At 46.9% G+C, this 15307-nt stretch overlaps 1 protein-coding gene across 5 annotated transcripts in view; it reads left to right on the plus strand.

Moving 5' to 3' along the window:
- Positions 1 to 15307, plus strand: part of VWA5B1 (von Willebrand factor A domain containing 5B1) — a 69061-nt gene that overhangs the window by 44372 nt on the left and 9382 nt on the right. For all 5 annotated transcript variants that reach the window (XM_057499802.1, XM_057499801.1, XM_057499803.1 and 2 more), the window contains 7 exons: positions 1366 to 1551; positions 3437 to 3584; positions 4370 to 4560; positions 8962 to 9163; positions 9632 to 9946; positions 11573 to 11710; positions 14022 to 14150. In XM_057499802.1, the coding sequence (XP_057355785.1) occupies positions 1366 to 1551; positions 3437 to 3584; positions 4370 to 4560; positions 8962 to 9163; positions 9632 to 9946; positions 11573 to 11710; positions 14022 to 14150 (1309 nt within the window). The remainder of the gene's footprint in view (positions 1 to 1365; positions 1552 to 3436; positions 3585 to 4369; positions 4561 to 8961; positions 9164 to 9631; positions 9947 to 11572; positions 11711 to 14021; positions 14151 to 15307) is intronic.

The following is a 15307-nucleotide window of genomic DNA, read 5'->3' on the forward strand; positions in this document are numbered from 1 at the left end:
CAGTCACGCAGAAACTCAGTGATGGAGCTGGGATTTCACGAGGCCAAGTCTAAGCTTTCTGCTGGGCCACTCACTCAGTGAGAATCAGAGGTGGAGGCCATAGAGCAGGCAATGCCCGGAGTACAGGACACTGGATCCCCTGTTCTCCTGCCACTGAATCACATACTCCTTCCCCTCCTGCACAGGATTAAAGCTCCTGGACGAGACGCTATCTTTATGGATATGGGGTCATTTTTTGCCATGTTCCAGACGATAGATAAATGGTGGCTCAGAAGAACCTAAAGGGTCCAGAAATCTGGGAGATTATAGTCTTCTCTCTACTTCCTGTACAATTGGCATCAATAAGCCAACTCAGAAAATCCCTGTGTCAGTCCAGGTCGTCCAGGAACCAAAAACAGAGCTGGTGTTAAGAGCACAAGAGGTTCACTGGGGGATAATGTCTGTGAGAGAAAACAGAGGAGAAAACAGGAAGGACAATTCTTCAGTCCGTGATGCAGTCACACCTGGGGAAGGAACGGAGGGAAGCAGGATTGGGCAGGGAGGGCCTCACACTGCAATGCAGGCCTGACAAGGTCTCAGCCAACCCGGCAGGGAGCTCTGGAGCAAAAATGCCCGTTAGGCAGTCTGTGTCGGGCTGAAATGCCAGGCACCATTATCCCTGTCATGCTCAGTGGTCGCCTGGGGGCTTCCAGGGAGTCATGAGGTCTTGGTTCAAAAGCTGGGTCTTGCATTTGGAGACTGTCACCTCATTGCATTCCTTGCAGCAAAAGGGCACTGGCTTTCTTGAAGGGAGATTTTAGAGTGATCTTGTATGGCTGCCACAATCCCCAAATCAAATCATTTTTCTCTAGCTTTTCAGTACACTTGAAGAAGTCAACCTGGGTGACGCTAAACCACAGCTGTCATTTATTGAACACCTGTCATGTAGCAGATACTTCAAATCCATATCTCAGATAGTCTCCCCAGCTATGCTGAGAGTTGAGAATTACTAACTTGCTTTAACAGAAGGGAAACTGAAATCCAAGAAGATAAACTAACTTGCTCAAGATCATTATTCAGTCCACGTTTTGACAGAGACTTCCTGTGTACCAGAGCTTAGCCCTACTTTGAATCTTGGTTTTCTCATTTACAAAATGTTAAGCTTTAGAGAGGATGACAGCAAAGATCTGCCCCACCTCTGGCATTCTAGGAGTTCTAGGAAGCTCAGAGGCATGTTCACTGCTGGGCAAGCCACCCCAAGGTCAATATCCCTTCTTCCCTGCTCACCCCCCGTCACGCTCATATCCACATGGTCTTTGTGCTCCTCATCTGTACATACCCTTGCTCACACATCCCCTCAACCTGTGTTTTGGCCCTGCCCCACAGATGGTTAAATCCCTGAAGAAGGCCATGGCCCCAGTCTTGAGTGACGTGTCTGTGGAGTGGGTCTTCCCTGAGACCACCGAGGTCCTGATCTCACCTGTCAGCACCAGCTGCCTCTTCCCTGGAGAACGGTTGGTGGGGTATGGCATTGTGTGTGATGCCTCCTTATACATCTGCAATCCCAGATCTGTAAGTATCTTAAAAATTCCAACTGCCACCGGGGGTCCAGAACCCTGCCCACAAAGCTGTCCATAGCTGGAAAGACTGTTCATGGTAGCTAGGAACTAATTAGATCTGGGTTTTCAGTAGTTGCCAGGCCATGGGCTTTCAGTCACGATGACACTACGTGGATAAATGCTACCACCTCGATATGTAGTTCTCAAGATCCCCTGCAGCAGAAGCACTTGGGGAATGTGTTTAAAATACAAAGCCCTAGTTATTACTAACCAAGTGAATAAAAATCTCTGGGGTTAAGGCCCAGGAACCTGCATTTTTACATTATCTCCCCAAAGTGATTTTGATGAGCAATGTAATTCAGAACAACTGTACTCAGATTTCTTTCCTTGAGCTCTCTAATCAGGTCACTCCTTGGATGAGTTTGGGTTTTATTTACACAGACAATTCTCTAGTAGGTAGTGGCAGAAGTGAGATTAAGTGAGGAATTTCTCAAAGGGAGGTGGAATTCATGCTAAAAATAGGGGGATTGCCTGAAGCTCTTTCCTCACCCATCTTCCCTCTTTAGTGATTCTCTCCACTCCTCCTTGAAGGACTTACATCTTGTTTTGTTTTGTTTTTAAGCAAGAGTCACAAACTCAATACCTAGAGGGTATGGGTAGGCATAAAATGAATGAAATGGACTTGTAAAAATAAAAGGGGCAAATGTCATGACAGATAGCATTTATCACTAGGTTCATAGAGAGGCAATAAGGAGTGGTGAGGAATATGACAAACTGTAAGCACATGCCCTGTCTATATCAGGCAGTTCCTACTCAGCCCTAATAAACTGTTGCCATGCAGGAATGTGGGCCCTGTATTAAATGTGTTACTAATCTTTCAAGAGAAGTTAGAAGTTTATGTGAAATTTTAGAGTATTTTAGAGTATTATGGGATCTCTTAAGAACCATAGTCTGCAAGGCAGCAGATCTTCAGTAGACCCTACTGATAGAAAGGACTTCAAATCATTCTCCTTAACCATGAGATTGGCAAAGTCTTCTCTTGCTACTAGTAGGGCTGTTGGGTGAACCTTATACCCTCATACATTGTTGGTGTAAACAGGACTTGCTATGCTGGAAAACAATCTAGAAATAACTAATGAAATTAGAAATACATAACTTTTCAACCCAGAAATCCCTCCTAAGAATCTAATAGAAATGGATTTATGTCCAAGGATGTATTGTAGCATTTTTTTTATGGAGCCAAAAATAAATGGCCACAAGGTGAATGCTAAACAATAAGGGCTGGCAGAATATTGTGTAAATATTAAAAAGAATAGTTGATATGCAGGATTTCCAAAATGTTTAAGTGCAAAATTTCTAGATACAATAAATGTAAGTAATACGGTCCAGTTTCTGGAAAACAAAAATGGCCCCCAAAATTGATTTCAATAAATAAAACATAAGGGTTTTTTGGTCATTTTATATATGTTTTGAGTTATATAATATACAATATATATATGTGTATATATATGTTGTATCATGGAGAATGGAATGGAAGAAACAGATGGTTCATTTTGTTAATTTTGGTTACCTAAATTTTGGAGACAGCAGTGTCATTTAGAATTACTTTAAAAATTTTTAATAAAGATGACAATTAAAAATATAAACAATAGAAGTGATATGAAAAGTCAATTCCATTCACCATCTCTTAAACAGAAGTCTGCCTAAGTTTCCCAAGCAAGCAAAAATCTTTCCCATTATTCTGGAAAAATAATAATGAGCTGAAACCTCCACCACCTACTCTCACATCCCTTCATGACCTGTAGATGACCTCCCTGACATCTAGCTTCATTCTCAGCCCTCTTTTCTCTCCCTCCCGTCAGGACAAGAGGAGACGATACAGCATGCTGCACTCTCAGGAGTCTGGCAGCTCTGTCTTCTACCATGCCCAAGATGAGGGGCCCAGCCCAGACAGCAGAGACTGTGCCAGGAGTTTGGGTGCACCCTTCACCCTGAGGCAGGCCAAAGACGCCCGGCCATCCGGTGAAGACTCCACCATCAATCCTAGTTAGTCTGCTGCTCTTTGTACTTCACCCCCTTCTCTAGGGAGGCCATTATTTCTACATTTTACTAAGCACTTACTATGTGCCAAGCACTTTATACAAACAATCTTACTGAATAGGGCAGCTGTAGAGGTAGGTACTATTCTACCTATTATATAGATGACGAAACTAAGTCTTGGAGAATTTAAGCAACGTGGCTAAGGTCATGGAACTTGAAAGAGATAGAGTACAGATAAAGGCTCTAAATCTGTCTGCCTCCAAACACCTTCTTTATGGTGTGCATTTCCACTCAGAGGGTATTTAACTGATCACCTACTAAGGCTAAGAACTGAGTGCAGCGTGGACTATAACTGGCCTTAACTCTGATAGAAAGCAGGGACAGGGGCCACAGGAAGCTTAACAAACTGTGGGGATCCCAGGGAAAGGCACATCTGGTAGAGAATATCAACAAAGGTATAATGAGGGCATTGGCTCTTGGAAGTGGGGAGAGAGGAGATTTCAGACAGCAGAAACTGATGGAGCAAAGATGTGGAGATGTGACATTTAGAAAACGCATACATAATTGGTTACTCGTCTAGTAAGTTTGGAGCACACAGTACCTTGAAAAAGGAACAGAAAAGAGAGAAGCTGGGTAGGGAGATTAGGGTCAGATTAGGCAAGGCTTTGAATGCCAAGTGAGGTGAGGCAGCCGGTCATATTTCAGTAAGCAAGCAGGGGAAAACTCAAGAAGTTTCTCTTTCCCTCACTGTCCTCCATCCTGATGGCTCCCCTATCAACACCCCTGCCCAGGTCTGGACCACTCCCAGCGACGGCGGGCATATAGCGCCAACCAGATCACCAACTGCAAGCCCTCCCCAAGGACCCCCACAGCCAGTGACCCCACGGTGGCTGCCAGGAAACACCCACTGAGGAAAGCTAAGCTGCAAGACCTTACCAACCAGCCCAGCCCAGATGCCTTGCAGTGGCAGATTGATTTGCAGGTACTCAAACAGGGCATGTTGGAGTTGGGGGAAGCCATGGGTGGGGAAGAGCTGGTCTCCCACTTCAGCCACAAGGATGGGGCCTGTCCACAACTTACACTGTGAAGTGAGTGACTTCTTCCTCCTTTTTCTGGATGGTCATCTGCCTGACCCCCAATAATATTAGAACCTTCATGATAATGATACCCATGGTCAGTGACATCACCCATTTGTCTGCACACAGCACTTCCCAGTTGGCAAGGAGCATCCCCATCTACACTCTCATTTGATTTTATAGCATCCTTGGGGAAAAGTAGTGTTCAGGCTGGCTGCCCCACTCTGTACAGATGTGGAAATTGAGAGGCAGAGAGGTAAAGTGACTTATCCAGCATCACACAGCCAGTCAGGGGTTTACAACCCAGGACCCTCTCCATCACACTGCACCTTCTGCAAATCGCAAGGGTTGTACACTCACCCGGGGCAGAGATCATCTCAGAGTTACAGCTACGGGAGGACCAGCCCTGCACTGTCCAGTTAGATGAGGGTTTCTCAGCCTCAGCACCATTAACATGATAATCATTTGTCGGCTGTCCTGTCCTGTACATTGTAGAATGTTTGGAAGCATCTCTGGCCTCTATTCACTGGATACCAGTACCACCACCACCCTCAGTCATAACAATCAAAAATGTCTGCAGACACTGCCAGATGTCCCCTGAGAAATGGGGGGCAAAATGACCAGGTTGAGAAACACTGTCCTAAACCAAATTGGTGTTGGTATTATCTGCAGGCCTTATTCCATTTTCTTACAAATGGGCTTTTTATGTGGCTTTGTCATTGGGGGTCTGTAGTCCCATGAAAGCAGCTTTTCACTCTCTCAGTCCTACCCACCTCCTCCATCTCTCCCTGTCTGCACATACACTCCCTAATGGCAGAGACGCTGTCACCTTTTCCCTGAAAGCCCTCCTCTGTGTTTAGCCAGGGCTCCTCAATGCAGATGGAAGACACTGATCTTGGAATCAGTGACTTGACTCTACTCCTCAAACACATGGCTTAACAGCCTGAGAGCCAATTTCTTCATCGATGAAAGGGGGAGAATAGCTTATGCAGATGAGTTAACATCCATCAACAGATGTTTATTGGGAGCCCATTGTAAGTGGAGGACTCTGGCAGGCATCAGCCGGTAAGACAGGAAGTGCCTGGTACAGCCCCTGGGGCACGGTAGGTGTTCCTTAAGCGCAGCTCTGTTGGTGAGACCTCTGGGCAGCTTGGCTTCCTTCTCTCTCGCTTGCTTCTGGCCCGTCTTTGCTTCTTTCTCCCCATCCTCTGCTTGGCTTCCCCGTCAGTTGGATCCTCCCCAACACACTTGTGCAAATCTACACACATGTACCTTCACACATGTACACGCTCCCTGCAGCCTCTGGCTGGGTGAGGGGCTGAATCTTAGACTAATCGGTTGCCATGGCAACTGCCAGCTTCTGTTTCTCAGTGCAGTGGTGATGGTGGGGGAGGAGAGAGGGAAATTCCAGTCTCTGATGGGGGAGGGAGAAAGGCATCCCCCGGGACGCAGAAGCCCTGGATGGGTATCAGCTTCCACTGAGGTCTTATTGAGAGTGACCAATCTCTTTCTTCTTCCACACCCTTGTACCATCTCTGGGACCTCAGGCCCAGAGGAGACAGGAAGGAGAACCCCAACCCCTGCCCCAAGGAGCCCACCTCTAATGGGGAATCACAGTCCTCTTCCCAACAAACAGTTGATAGGGATGAAAAAGACCCCATGATTAACTTTACCTAAAAAGACTGAGAGGCAGTTTTTCTCTCTGTTACACCCAGGAAGTGCCTTGGCTTCCCCACCCCCTCTCCCTACAAGCCATGTATGTGTTCCCAGAGGCACAAAATTCATTTTTAACTAATTTAATATTCTTTAATTACAAAACTAATACATAACTCAGGGTTTGCAATAAAAACCTTCAAACTCAAGTCAGGTATGAAGTAATAATATCATCCCTCTCCTGTGCCCAGAGCCACTTGGTTTTAAGTATTTCCTTCCAGAAAAACTTCCTGCACACATGCATATACGTGCAATACACATGTTTTGAAATATCACATATGCAAACTACTGTCTGATTTACTTTTTTAAAGTCTTTTTAATACAGTAAAAATTTTTAATATAGTCCTTTTTATATACAGTAAAATTTCTCTTTTTGGTGAACAGTTCCGAGTTTTGACAAATGCATATAGTCATGTAACTATCTCCACAATCAAAATACAGAACAGTTGCAAATCACGTTTTTAGTTTTATCTTGGCCATCTTCCCACATTGGTATGGAGCCACCTGCCTCTTTCATCTCAGTGTTGTGTGGTGTCCCACTGCACGGCTGTACTGTAACTTATTTGCCAACCCTACTGATGGACATTTAGTTTCCAGATTTGCACTCTTACAAATAATATTGCAGCAAATATTATTTACATCCTTGCATACTTCCACAGGATTCCTAAAAGTGGAATTGCTGTGTCAAAGGAGCTTGTGCATTTTTTTTATTAAGGTGTCATTGATATACATATGATGGTTTCACATACATAACATAGTGGTTCAGCATCCACCCATATTATCAAGTCCTCTCCCCCTCCATTGGGGTCACTGTCTATTAATGTAGTAAGATGTTACAGAGTCATTAATTGTATTCTCCATGCTGTACAACTGTCCCTGTGACCTAGACCTATATTGTGACTGCAGATTATAGTGCCCCTTAATCCCCTTCTCCCTTCCCACCCACCCTGCCCAACCCCTCCCCTTTGGTAACCACTAGTCCCTTGGGTGTCTATGAATCCACTGGTTTTTTTATTCCTTGTTTTGCTTTGTCTTTATACTCTACAAATGAATGAAATAATTTGGTATTTGTCTTTATCCACCTGACTTATTTCATTGAGCATAATGCCCTCCAGCTCCATCCATGTTATTGGAAATGGCAGGATTTTTCTTTTCATGGCTGAATAATATTCCATTGTGTATATGTACCACATCTTCTTTATCCATTCATCTATTGATGGATATTTTGGTTGCTTCGTATCTTGGCTATTGTAAATAGTGCAGCAATAAACATAGGGGTGCATATGTCTTTTCAAATCATAGATCTTGTTTTCTTTGGATAAATTCCTAGGGGTGGAATTACTGGGTCAAACAGTATTCTTACTTTTAGTTTTTTGAGAAACCTCCATATTGCTTTCCGCAGTGGTTGAACCAATTTACATTCCCACCAAGAGTGTAGGAGGGTTCCCCTTTCTCCGCATCCTCTTCAGCATTTGTTGTTTCTTGTCTTTTGGATAGTGGCTATTCTAACCGGTATGAGGTAATCTCTCATTGTGGTTTTAACTTGTATTTCCCTGATGATTAACGATGTGGAGCATCTTTTCATGTGCCTGTTGGCCATCTGAACTTCTTCTCTGGAGAAGCTTATGCATTTTTAATGTTAATAGCACATTGCTAAATTGCTCTCCCACCAACATTCCATGAGAGAGAACCTATCTCTCCATTGACTGCAATGGATGCCATCATTTAAATATTTGCCAACCTGGAAGATGGGGAAAAAAATCATAACTGAATTTTGAGCAATGCTTGTGAGGCTGAGCATTTTTTCATGAATTTTTTGGATACTTTTTCTAAGAACTTCTGTAGATGTTCTCAACCCATTTTTTTGAGTTTATTCTCCCATACTTTATCAGAGCATTTTCTTGAAAATGTTTTTTGTCATGCATGTTGCAAATATATTCCCCAGTTTATCCCTTGCCTTTTCATGCTTTTTGTACCAGCACAAGAATAAACAGATTAAATACACAAAACAGAACAGAAAGTCCAGAAATAAAGCCAAATAACTTGACAACTTTGTCAGGATAGAGGTGGGGAATTGATAAACCCTAGGGACTCAATGAATGAACTGTATTCAGTAAATGGTGTTGAGATTTGTACTATTCAGAAAATCAAGGAAAAGGCTGGTTCCTATTTCTTTACACCAAAATAAATTTCATATGAATCAAAGATTTAAACAAACCAACAAAAATAAAATCACAGAAATTCTGTAATGTTTTTGAGTGGGAAAGACCTTTTAAGCATGACATATGAAAAGATAATTTTAAACACACAGTTTTGAGCTTTATGGTAAAAAAAAAAATAAGTGGGTTTAGAATACTATCCACGGTGCGTCATTTTCCATGGTTTTCCAATGGTTTGGACTTCATCCATCTTCGGGCTTATTTATTCACGTTGCTGTTTCTCATGGTTAGTAGGAAGCAGGTAATTTGCCCTCGGGTGCTGCTGGGCAGTCTCCCAGGAGGAGCCGAAGTGCTCAGGCAGAGCTGGGGCTGGGGGTGCAGGGAGGGTCCAGTCACCAGGAACTCAACCTCCTCCTCTTCCTCTTGTACTCCTAGCCCTTGCTGAACAGTGGCCCAGACCTGAGCCAGGGCCTTAAACTCCGGGGCCCAGGAGCCCGCAGGCCCTCTCTGCTGCCCCAAGGCTGCCAGCCAGCCCTGCCTTCCTGCCGGGAGTCCCAGGCCTGGAACCCCATGAGAGAGCTGGATTTTGGGTCCAGCCTGAAGGCTTCCTCAGACAGACGCAGCCCTGGGGACCTGGGTAAGCTTCAGATGGGTAAGTGGGGACACTGGGTAAGTGGCCTAGCTTCAGATGACAGGTCAGAGGGCAGATGCCTGCCTCTGTGCCCTTGGCGGAGAGGGTAGGTCTGCTGTAGTCCAGCTGTCCCTGAGGACCTCACCGACCCCACTCTTTCCCAATCAACCTGGCCCTTGGGCTGCCTGTGAGGCTCCCAAATAATCCTCCCTGCAGCTGCATTCTGCACCCAAGGGTCCCAACGCCACCCTATCTCGCTCCCTCAGGTACTGGCTTTCTAGGAAGTGGGTCTGCCCCACTCTTGGACAAGCCCATGCCACCGGAGCTGTCCTAGGGAAGGAGCTGTGTGTTTGGGGTGGGAGGCACTGTACTTGCTGAGGGAGAGGGGAGTCTATCCTGAGGGATGATGGCCCCTAGGGGTTGGCTCTCTGTCCTCCAGCTCAGAGCACCGCCCTTTTGTCTCTCTGCCTGCAGAGCCGTCTCATCACCCCTCAGCCTTCGAGACCGAGACGTTCTCGGACTGGGAGCCCCTGGGTGAGTCGGAGGAGCGGGTCAGTCCCGGCAGGCCAGCTACCCCACGCCCCGTGTTGGGCAAGGCCGTTGTCAAGGGCCTGCGCGACAGCCAGAGTTTCCAGTGGGAGGTGAGTTTCGAGTTGGGCACCCCCGGCCCCGAGCGCGGCGGCGCGCGCGACGCCGACCTGTGGAGCGAGACCTTCCACCAGCTGGCGGCCCGCGCCATCATCCGCGACTTCGAGCAGCTGGCAGAGCGCGAGGGCGAGATCGAGCACGGTGAGCGCGGAGGCCTGCGCCCCTCCCCGCCTCCGGGCTCCGCCCCTCCCCGCCTCCGAGCCCCGCCCCTCCTCGCAGCCCGTCCCACCGGCCCGCCCCGCCCCGCCGCCGCTGGGATCCGCTCTCCTTGCCGGTTTCCGCCCCCTCCACGCCCCGCGGACCCGCCGCCGCCCAGCGCTCCACCCTCCTCCCCACCGCGGCCTCTAAATGCCTCCCCTCACCCCCAAGACTCTCCTCCTCCCACAGCGCCCAGGCTCCATCCCCTCCTTGATCTGCCCCCCTCGCTCCGCCTCCAGACGCCTCCCTCCCCCCAGCCCAGGACTCTTCTACCCCCTACCACCCCGGCTCGTGATCTGGTGATCCGTCCTCTCCTACCTCCTTACCCTCTGCTACAGGCCCCCCCACTTTCCACACTTCCCGGGGCTTCTCCTTGCAGCGCCCCCTGTAGAGCTCCGGAACCTGGGACAGCTCTATTCCACCCGCTCCCGGGACCACACCTTCCCACAGAACCCTCTAGACTAGTTAGTCCACTCACTCCCTCATCAATGCCATTCATTGGCTATGGATCAGCTAGGGGCCAGACTCGGGGCTGAATGGCTCGGTGACCACCACAATCCCGTCTCCCTCATGCATGCTGCCACAGACTAGCAGAGCAACCGACGTTAATCAAATAATTAAACACACAATTGAGTGCATCCCTATGTGCTATTAAGAAGAATTACAGAAATTCAAAAGATTTTATAACAAGGATGGCGGGGAGCTAATTTAGTTCAGGAATTGTGGCAAACTTTCCTAAGAAAGTGACTCCTGGGCTCTCGATGGAATACATCTGGAGAATAGATAGATAGTCATAAATAGAGAATATATTTAGCATTTATTATAGGTTCATGCTTTATTGATATAATAATATATTGTTTATATTATATTATTTATATTTTTACATTATATATGTAGATATATATACATACACACATATATGGGGTTTTTTCCTTCCCATAAACACCTCACCTTATACTTCACAAAGCGTTTCTTTGTCCCCTTGGCGCGTCACACAGGCCTCTGGAGGCCACCAGCCGTGGATGCTGCCCACTCGTTCAATGGGAAGAGCTTGGGTCTGGGGCCCAGACCATCCTGAGTCCCGATCTCAGGCCCATTACTAACTCACTGTGTGAGCCTATGCCCACCACTCTTCCTCTCGGGCTCTCCATCCTCTCTGCAGGATTGTCCCAGTGGTCCCCACCCAGCCAGGGACCCGTGAAATCCTGCAGCAAGGATCCCATCGGACAGTGGCAAAATGAAAAGAGAAAATACAGATGCCATAGAGGGTTCTGTTTTCTTAAAAATAACACTAAAGTTATTTAAGGGATGTAACTGTCTTTTTATTCTTAAATGTCTTACCTCTTTTACATTAAAATGTCCTTATTTTATGAAATGATGGTAGAGATTAATAACCGTGGGTTTTTTCAAAAATGTCCTTAATTGGCAAGGTGGCCACCTCTTGATTTTAAGGGCTTATTAAATCCCAAAGATGGGGACCCCTGGTCTAGCCCTCCTTTTAGCTACCGAACCCCCCTGTTGGAGGACTTTTCGAGTCTCCACAGTGACCGCCAGCTCCTCCCTCCACAGGGTCTGGCCGCCGCTACCAGATGAATGCCGTGCACACCAGCAAGGCCTGCAACATCATCAGCAAATACACAGCCTTTGTGCCTGTGGACATGAGCAAGAGCCGCTACCTGCCCACCGTGGTGGGGTATCCTGACTCTGGTAAGGCAGGTGGGCAGCCAGGCATTCCTCAGGGCCAAGCAACCCCTACGGGCTGGAGGAGGGGTGCTGGGATACAAAGGAACACAGGCCTGCGGGGGCGGGGGGTACAAGGAATGGCCTAGAAGCAGAAAGGCCCCTGGTGGATGGTTTGGCCACCATGGGGTGTGACACATGAGCCCCCATCCCACTGCTCTGCAGGCTGGGAAACCATCCTGGTCCCTCTTTCACACCAAATAAATATGACGTTTTTGTATTTTTCCAGTTGGGACTATGAGGTGTGCTCACTGTAGAAAATTCCAAAATCTAGAAAGACATAAAATAGATAAAAGCAAAAGGAATGACAGCAATCCAAAGATGAATACTAATTACCATCTTTCCAGACTTCTCTCTGTGGGTTTCTACATGTAGAGAAATCAAGACAGATAATTTTGCATGGATTGGATCATACTAATATGTGCTATATTTTACAAAGTACCTTTCCGTGAAGGTAAATCTTTATCATCATTTTCAGAGCTGCAGTGTATTCTACTGCAGGGAGCTATCACCATCATATAGCCAATGAGACAGTGTTCCAAAACACTTTATATATATTAAATGATTTAACAACTTGGCAAAGCAGATACTATTATTACCCCTATTTACATATGGGAAAACAGAGGCAGAGGAGCTAAGTAACTTGCCTACAGCCACACAGCAATGAAAGGTAGAGCCAGCCTTTGAATCCAGGGGCCTGGCTCTGGAGTCTCTGCTCCGTCTCACCCCTCTCCACTGCCTCTTAAACTTCATCAGAACCTATTTAACCAGCCCTACTGTTATACCCTCAGTTTATTCCCCTTTTGATTACTGTCAATTATGTTGCAAATAACATCTCTGTGCATCTGTCTGGTTATCTCTGCAGGTTTAATTAACCCTTAGAAGTAAGATTGCATATCAAAGGGTCTGTACATTTAAAAGTGGAATATAAGTTAGTTAACAAAGTGACCCTGCCCCAAAGCTTATTCCAATGCCTGCCCTTGCCAACACTGAATATTGTTTATCTTTCTAAATCCTGCCAGTCTCATAGGTAAGAAAAGAATCTCTTGGGGAATTTATTTAGGGTTTTTTTGGTGAGATATTATTCATATGTTTATGAATTATATGTCCTTTTTCTTTCCTGAATGACATTTTCCTTTCCTTTACAGCTCCATTTTTTCTTTTAGCAGACCTCAGGAAGGAATTGTGTTTGGAAACAAAATATGCCTCTCCACAGTCCTCCTGTTCCCCCACCCATTATTTTTTGTAAATCTTTGGTACCAAAATAATCTACAACCCATTCCCTCCCTTGCTTAACTCCCCCAAATGTTCGCATTTCACTCTCTGGTCAGCAGCCCAAGCTGTTGCTTCACTGGGCCATTCTCAGTGACTGTCATTGTCATCTCAAACTGCTCCTCATTCAGGGTGTCTCTTTCTGACCATTCTCCTAGTGTCTGTAGCCACAGCCTGGGAGGTTTGAGGACCTAGCCCATGTCTTAACCCAAGTCCCACAGCTCCCTAAGACCTGGATCAGCTCTCTCCAAAATGTCTTCCAGGCAACTAGAACCATGATTCCATGTCCTGTTAATGGCCATTCAGCACAAAAATAGGGAATACCGGATTAGGAACCATGGATTAATTAAAGCTCAAATACTATCTTTACTGCATACTTCTCAGTGCTTTTAGCATCGTCATATACTTCAAGAGGCTGAGAATGGACCGTAGTATGCAAGTTCCTCAAAACTTATTTCCCAATACAACTCTTCATTTTTTAAAGGAAAACCTTACAGACATGGTGTTCTCTGAGAGTGGGATTCCCCAAAATACACTTCAGTGTGCCATAGCTTCATCACTTCCATCCACCCCCCTTTGGTGACACCCTGGACTCCAGGAGCCTGTCTTGTGGGAGGAGATCTGGGACCTGGGTCTCTGAGACAGCACACTGAGAGAAGGAAAGTGGCACGTTCCTGAAAAAGCCAGTCTTTTAATTAACTAGAAAACAGTGCTTCTTTCTGAATATTATCTCAGCCATAGTATCTACCGGGCAAGGTAGTTATATTACCAGATAAGGAAAACGAGGCTCAGAGGAGTAAGTACCCCATCCAGCTACTAAGAGATGAGACTGGGCTTCAAACCCAGAGCATCTGGCTCCAAACCTCATAGTCAGACCTTGGACAAGGCCTTCCTGCCTTCGGATGATTGACAGATGGAAGCCAGATCCCTGCTGCCAACCTTGGGGAAGGGGCAAAACTCTGGCATGATTGTACCCATCTAACCCCTTCTTTTTGAACTCGCAAAGATGCATTTCGGATGGCCAGCCCTCAGGTCCTGACCCGACAGTGGAGGAGCACCTCTGCTGGCTTTGGACGGTCCCAGACCATGCCCAGGGAAGACTCGGCAGCAGGAGACGGAGTATTTCACAACCTCAGTAAGAACCGCCTGGGGCGTGTTCCGAAGCCTGGGCCCCTGAGTCAGGGCACCACATGTCCACGGCCCTGGAGGACTCTTTCTGAGTCTGCACCATGGGCCTTTGCAGGACCATGGCAAGGCCAGGCCTCCTGCGCTCTCTGAGGATGGGCAGAGGGGCTCAGCATGGCCCAACCAAGCCTTGCTGAGAAGGCTGCCCGGAGCCAGAGAGCAGCACAGTCTCCCTGGCCGCGTGCCACACCGTCCCACCACCGCTCCCCTTTCTAGGTCCGCCAACACTAGGGGCTGTTCCCTGCCTTCAACTTCTGAATCCTCCCAGGCACCAAATGCCAGGAAACCTAATAAACAAGGGAAAAGAGGAGCACAAAGAGTAGTTCCATCTGCTTGGGTCCCACCATCTGCTTCTGTCAGGATTCCCAGCCGTTTCCTTCCTGCCTTCACCTGATTTCATTGTGTCTGCAGCTTGGGTCTTTGAAGATCCATGATTTGACCTTGTGGTGACCTTGCACTAATTCACAGAATGGCTTTAACCCTTTGTGTCCTGAATGTCTGAAAGTCTTTCTGTCCTCCTGAACACAGCCTAACTGTTGTACTCGTGCTAACCTTTTCCTTCATACCCTCACGTGTACAGTGAGGATATCCTGCCTCCTTCTGCACATGGGAAGGACACCAGTGGTCCCACCTCACCACTAGCCAGACACCCAGATCAGAGCAATTCTTTACCCAAGGGAGCAGAAAGTGCTTACAGACATTGCTGGCTTTAAAAAGGAACAGTGTTAGTGGCCAGAGGAGCTTTTCAGAATTAAGGAGTTCTGCCAACTCTGTGGTCCCTCAGAGCCCCCAAAACCAGGGGGAGTACCCCTGAGCCAGGCTGGGCTCCCAGATTCCTTTCCGCCCTTTCCTTTCTCCATAGCTCAGCTCTTGGTGGGGCCCACGGCTGCCATCAAAATCACAAATCCTTCCCTTTCTGTTGCCCTCTGATTCATGCTCATGTGTCTATGCCTTCTAAGCTCTTACTCTATCCCAAGCCCTTTCCCTCCCCAAGGATGACAATGGCTAACACATACCGAGAGTTCTCTATGAACTAGGCACTGTTCCAATTATCCACGACTCCTCACAACTGAGAACATTTCTTTTATTTCCCCATTAAGAAATGGG

This window comes from Manis pentadactyla, chromosome 4, assembly GCF_030020395.1.
Source record: "Manis pentadactyla isolate mManPen7 chromosome 4, mManPen7.hap1, whole genome shotgun sequence".
In the NCBI taxonomy this organism is placed as follows: Eukaryota; Metazoa; Chordata; class Mammalia; order Pholidota; family Manidae; genus Manis; species Manis pentadactyla.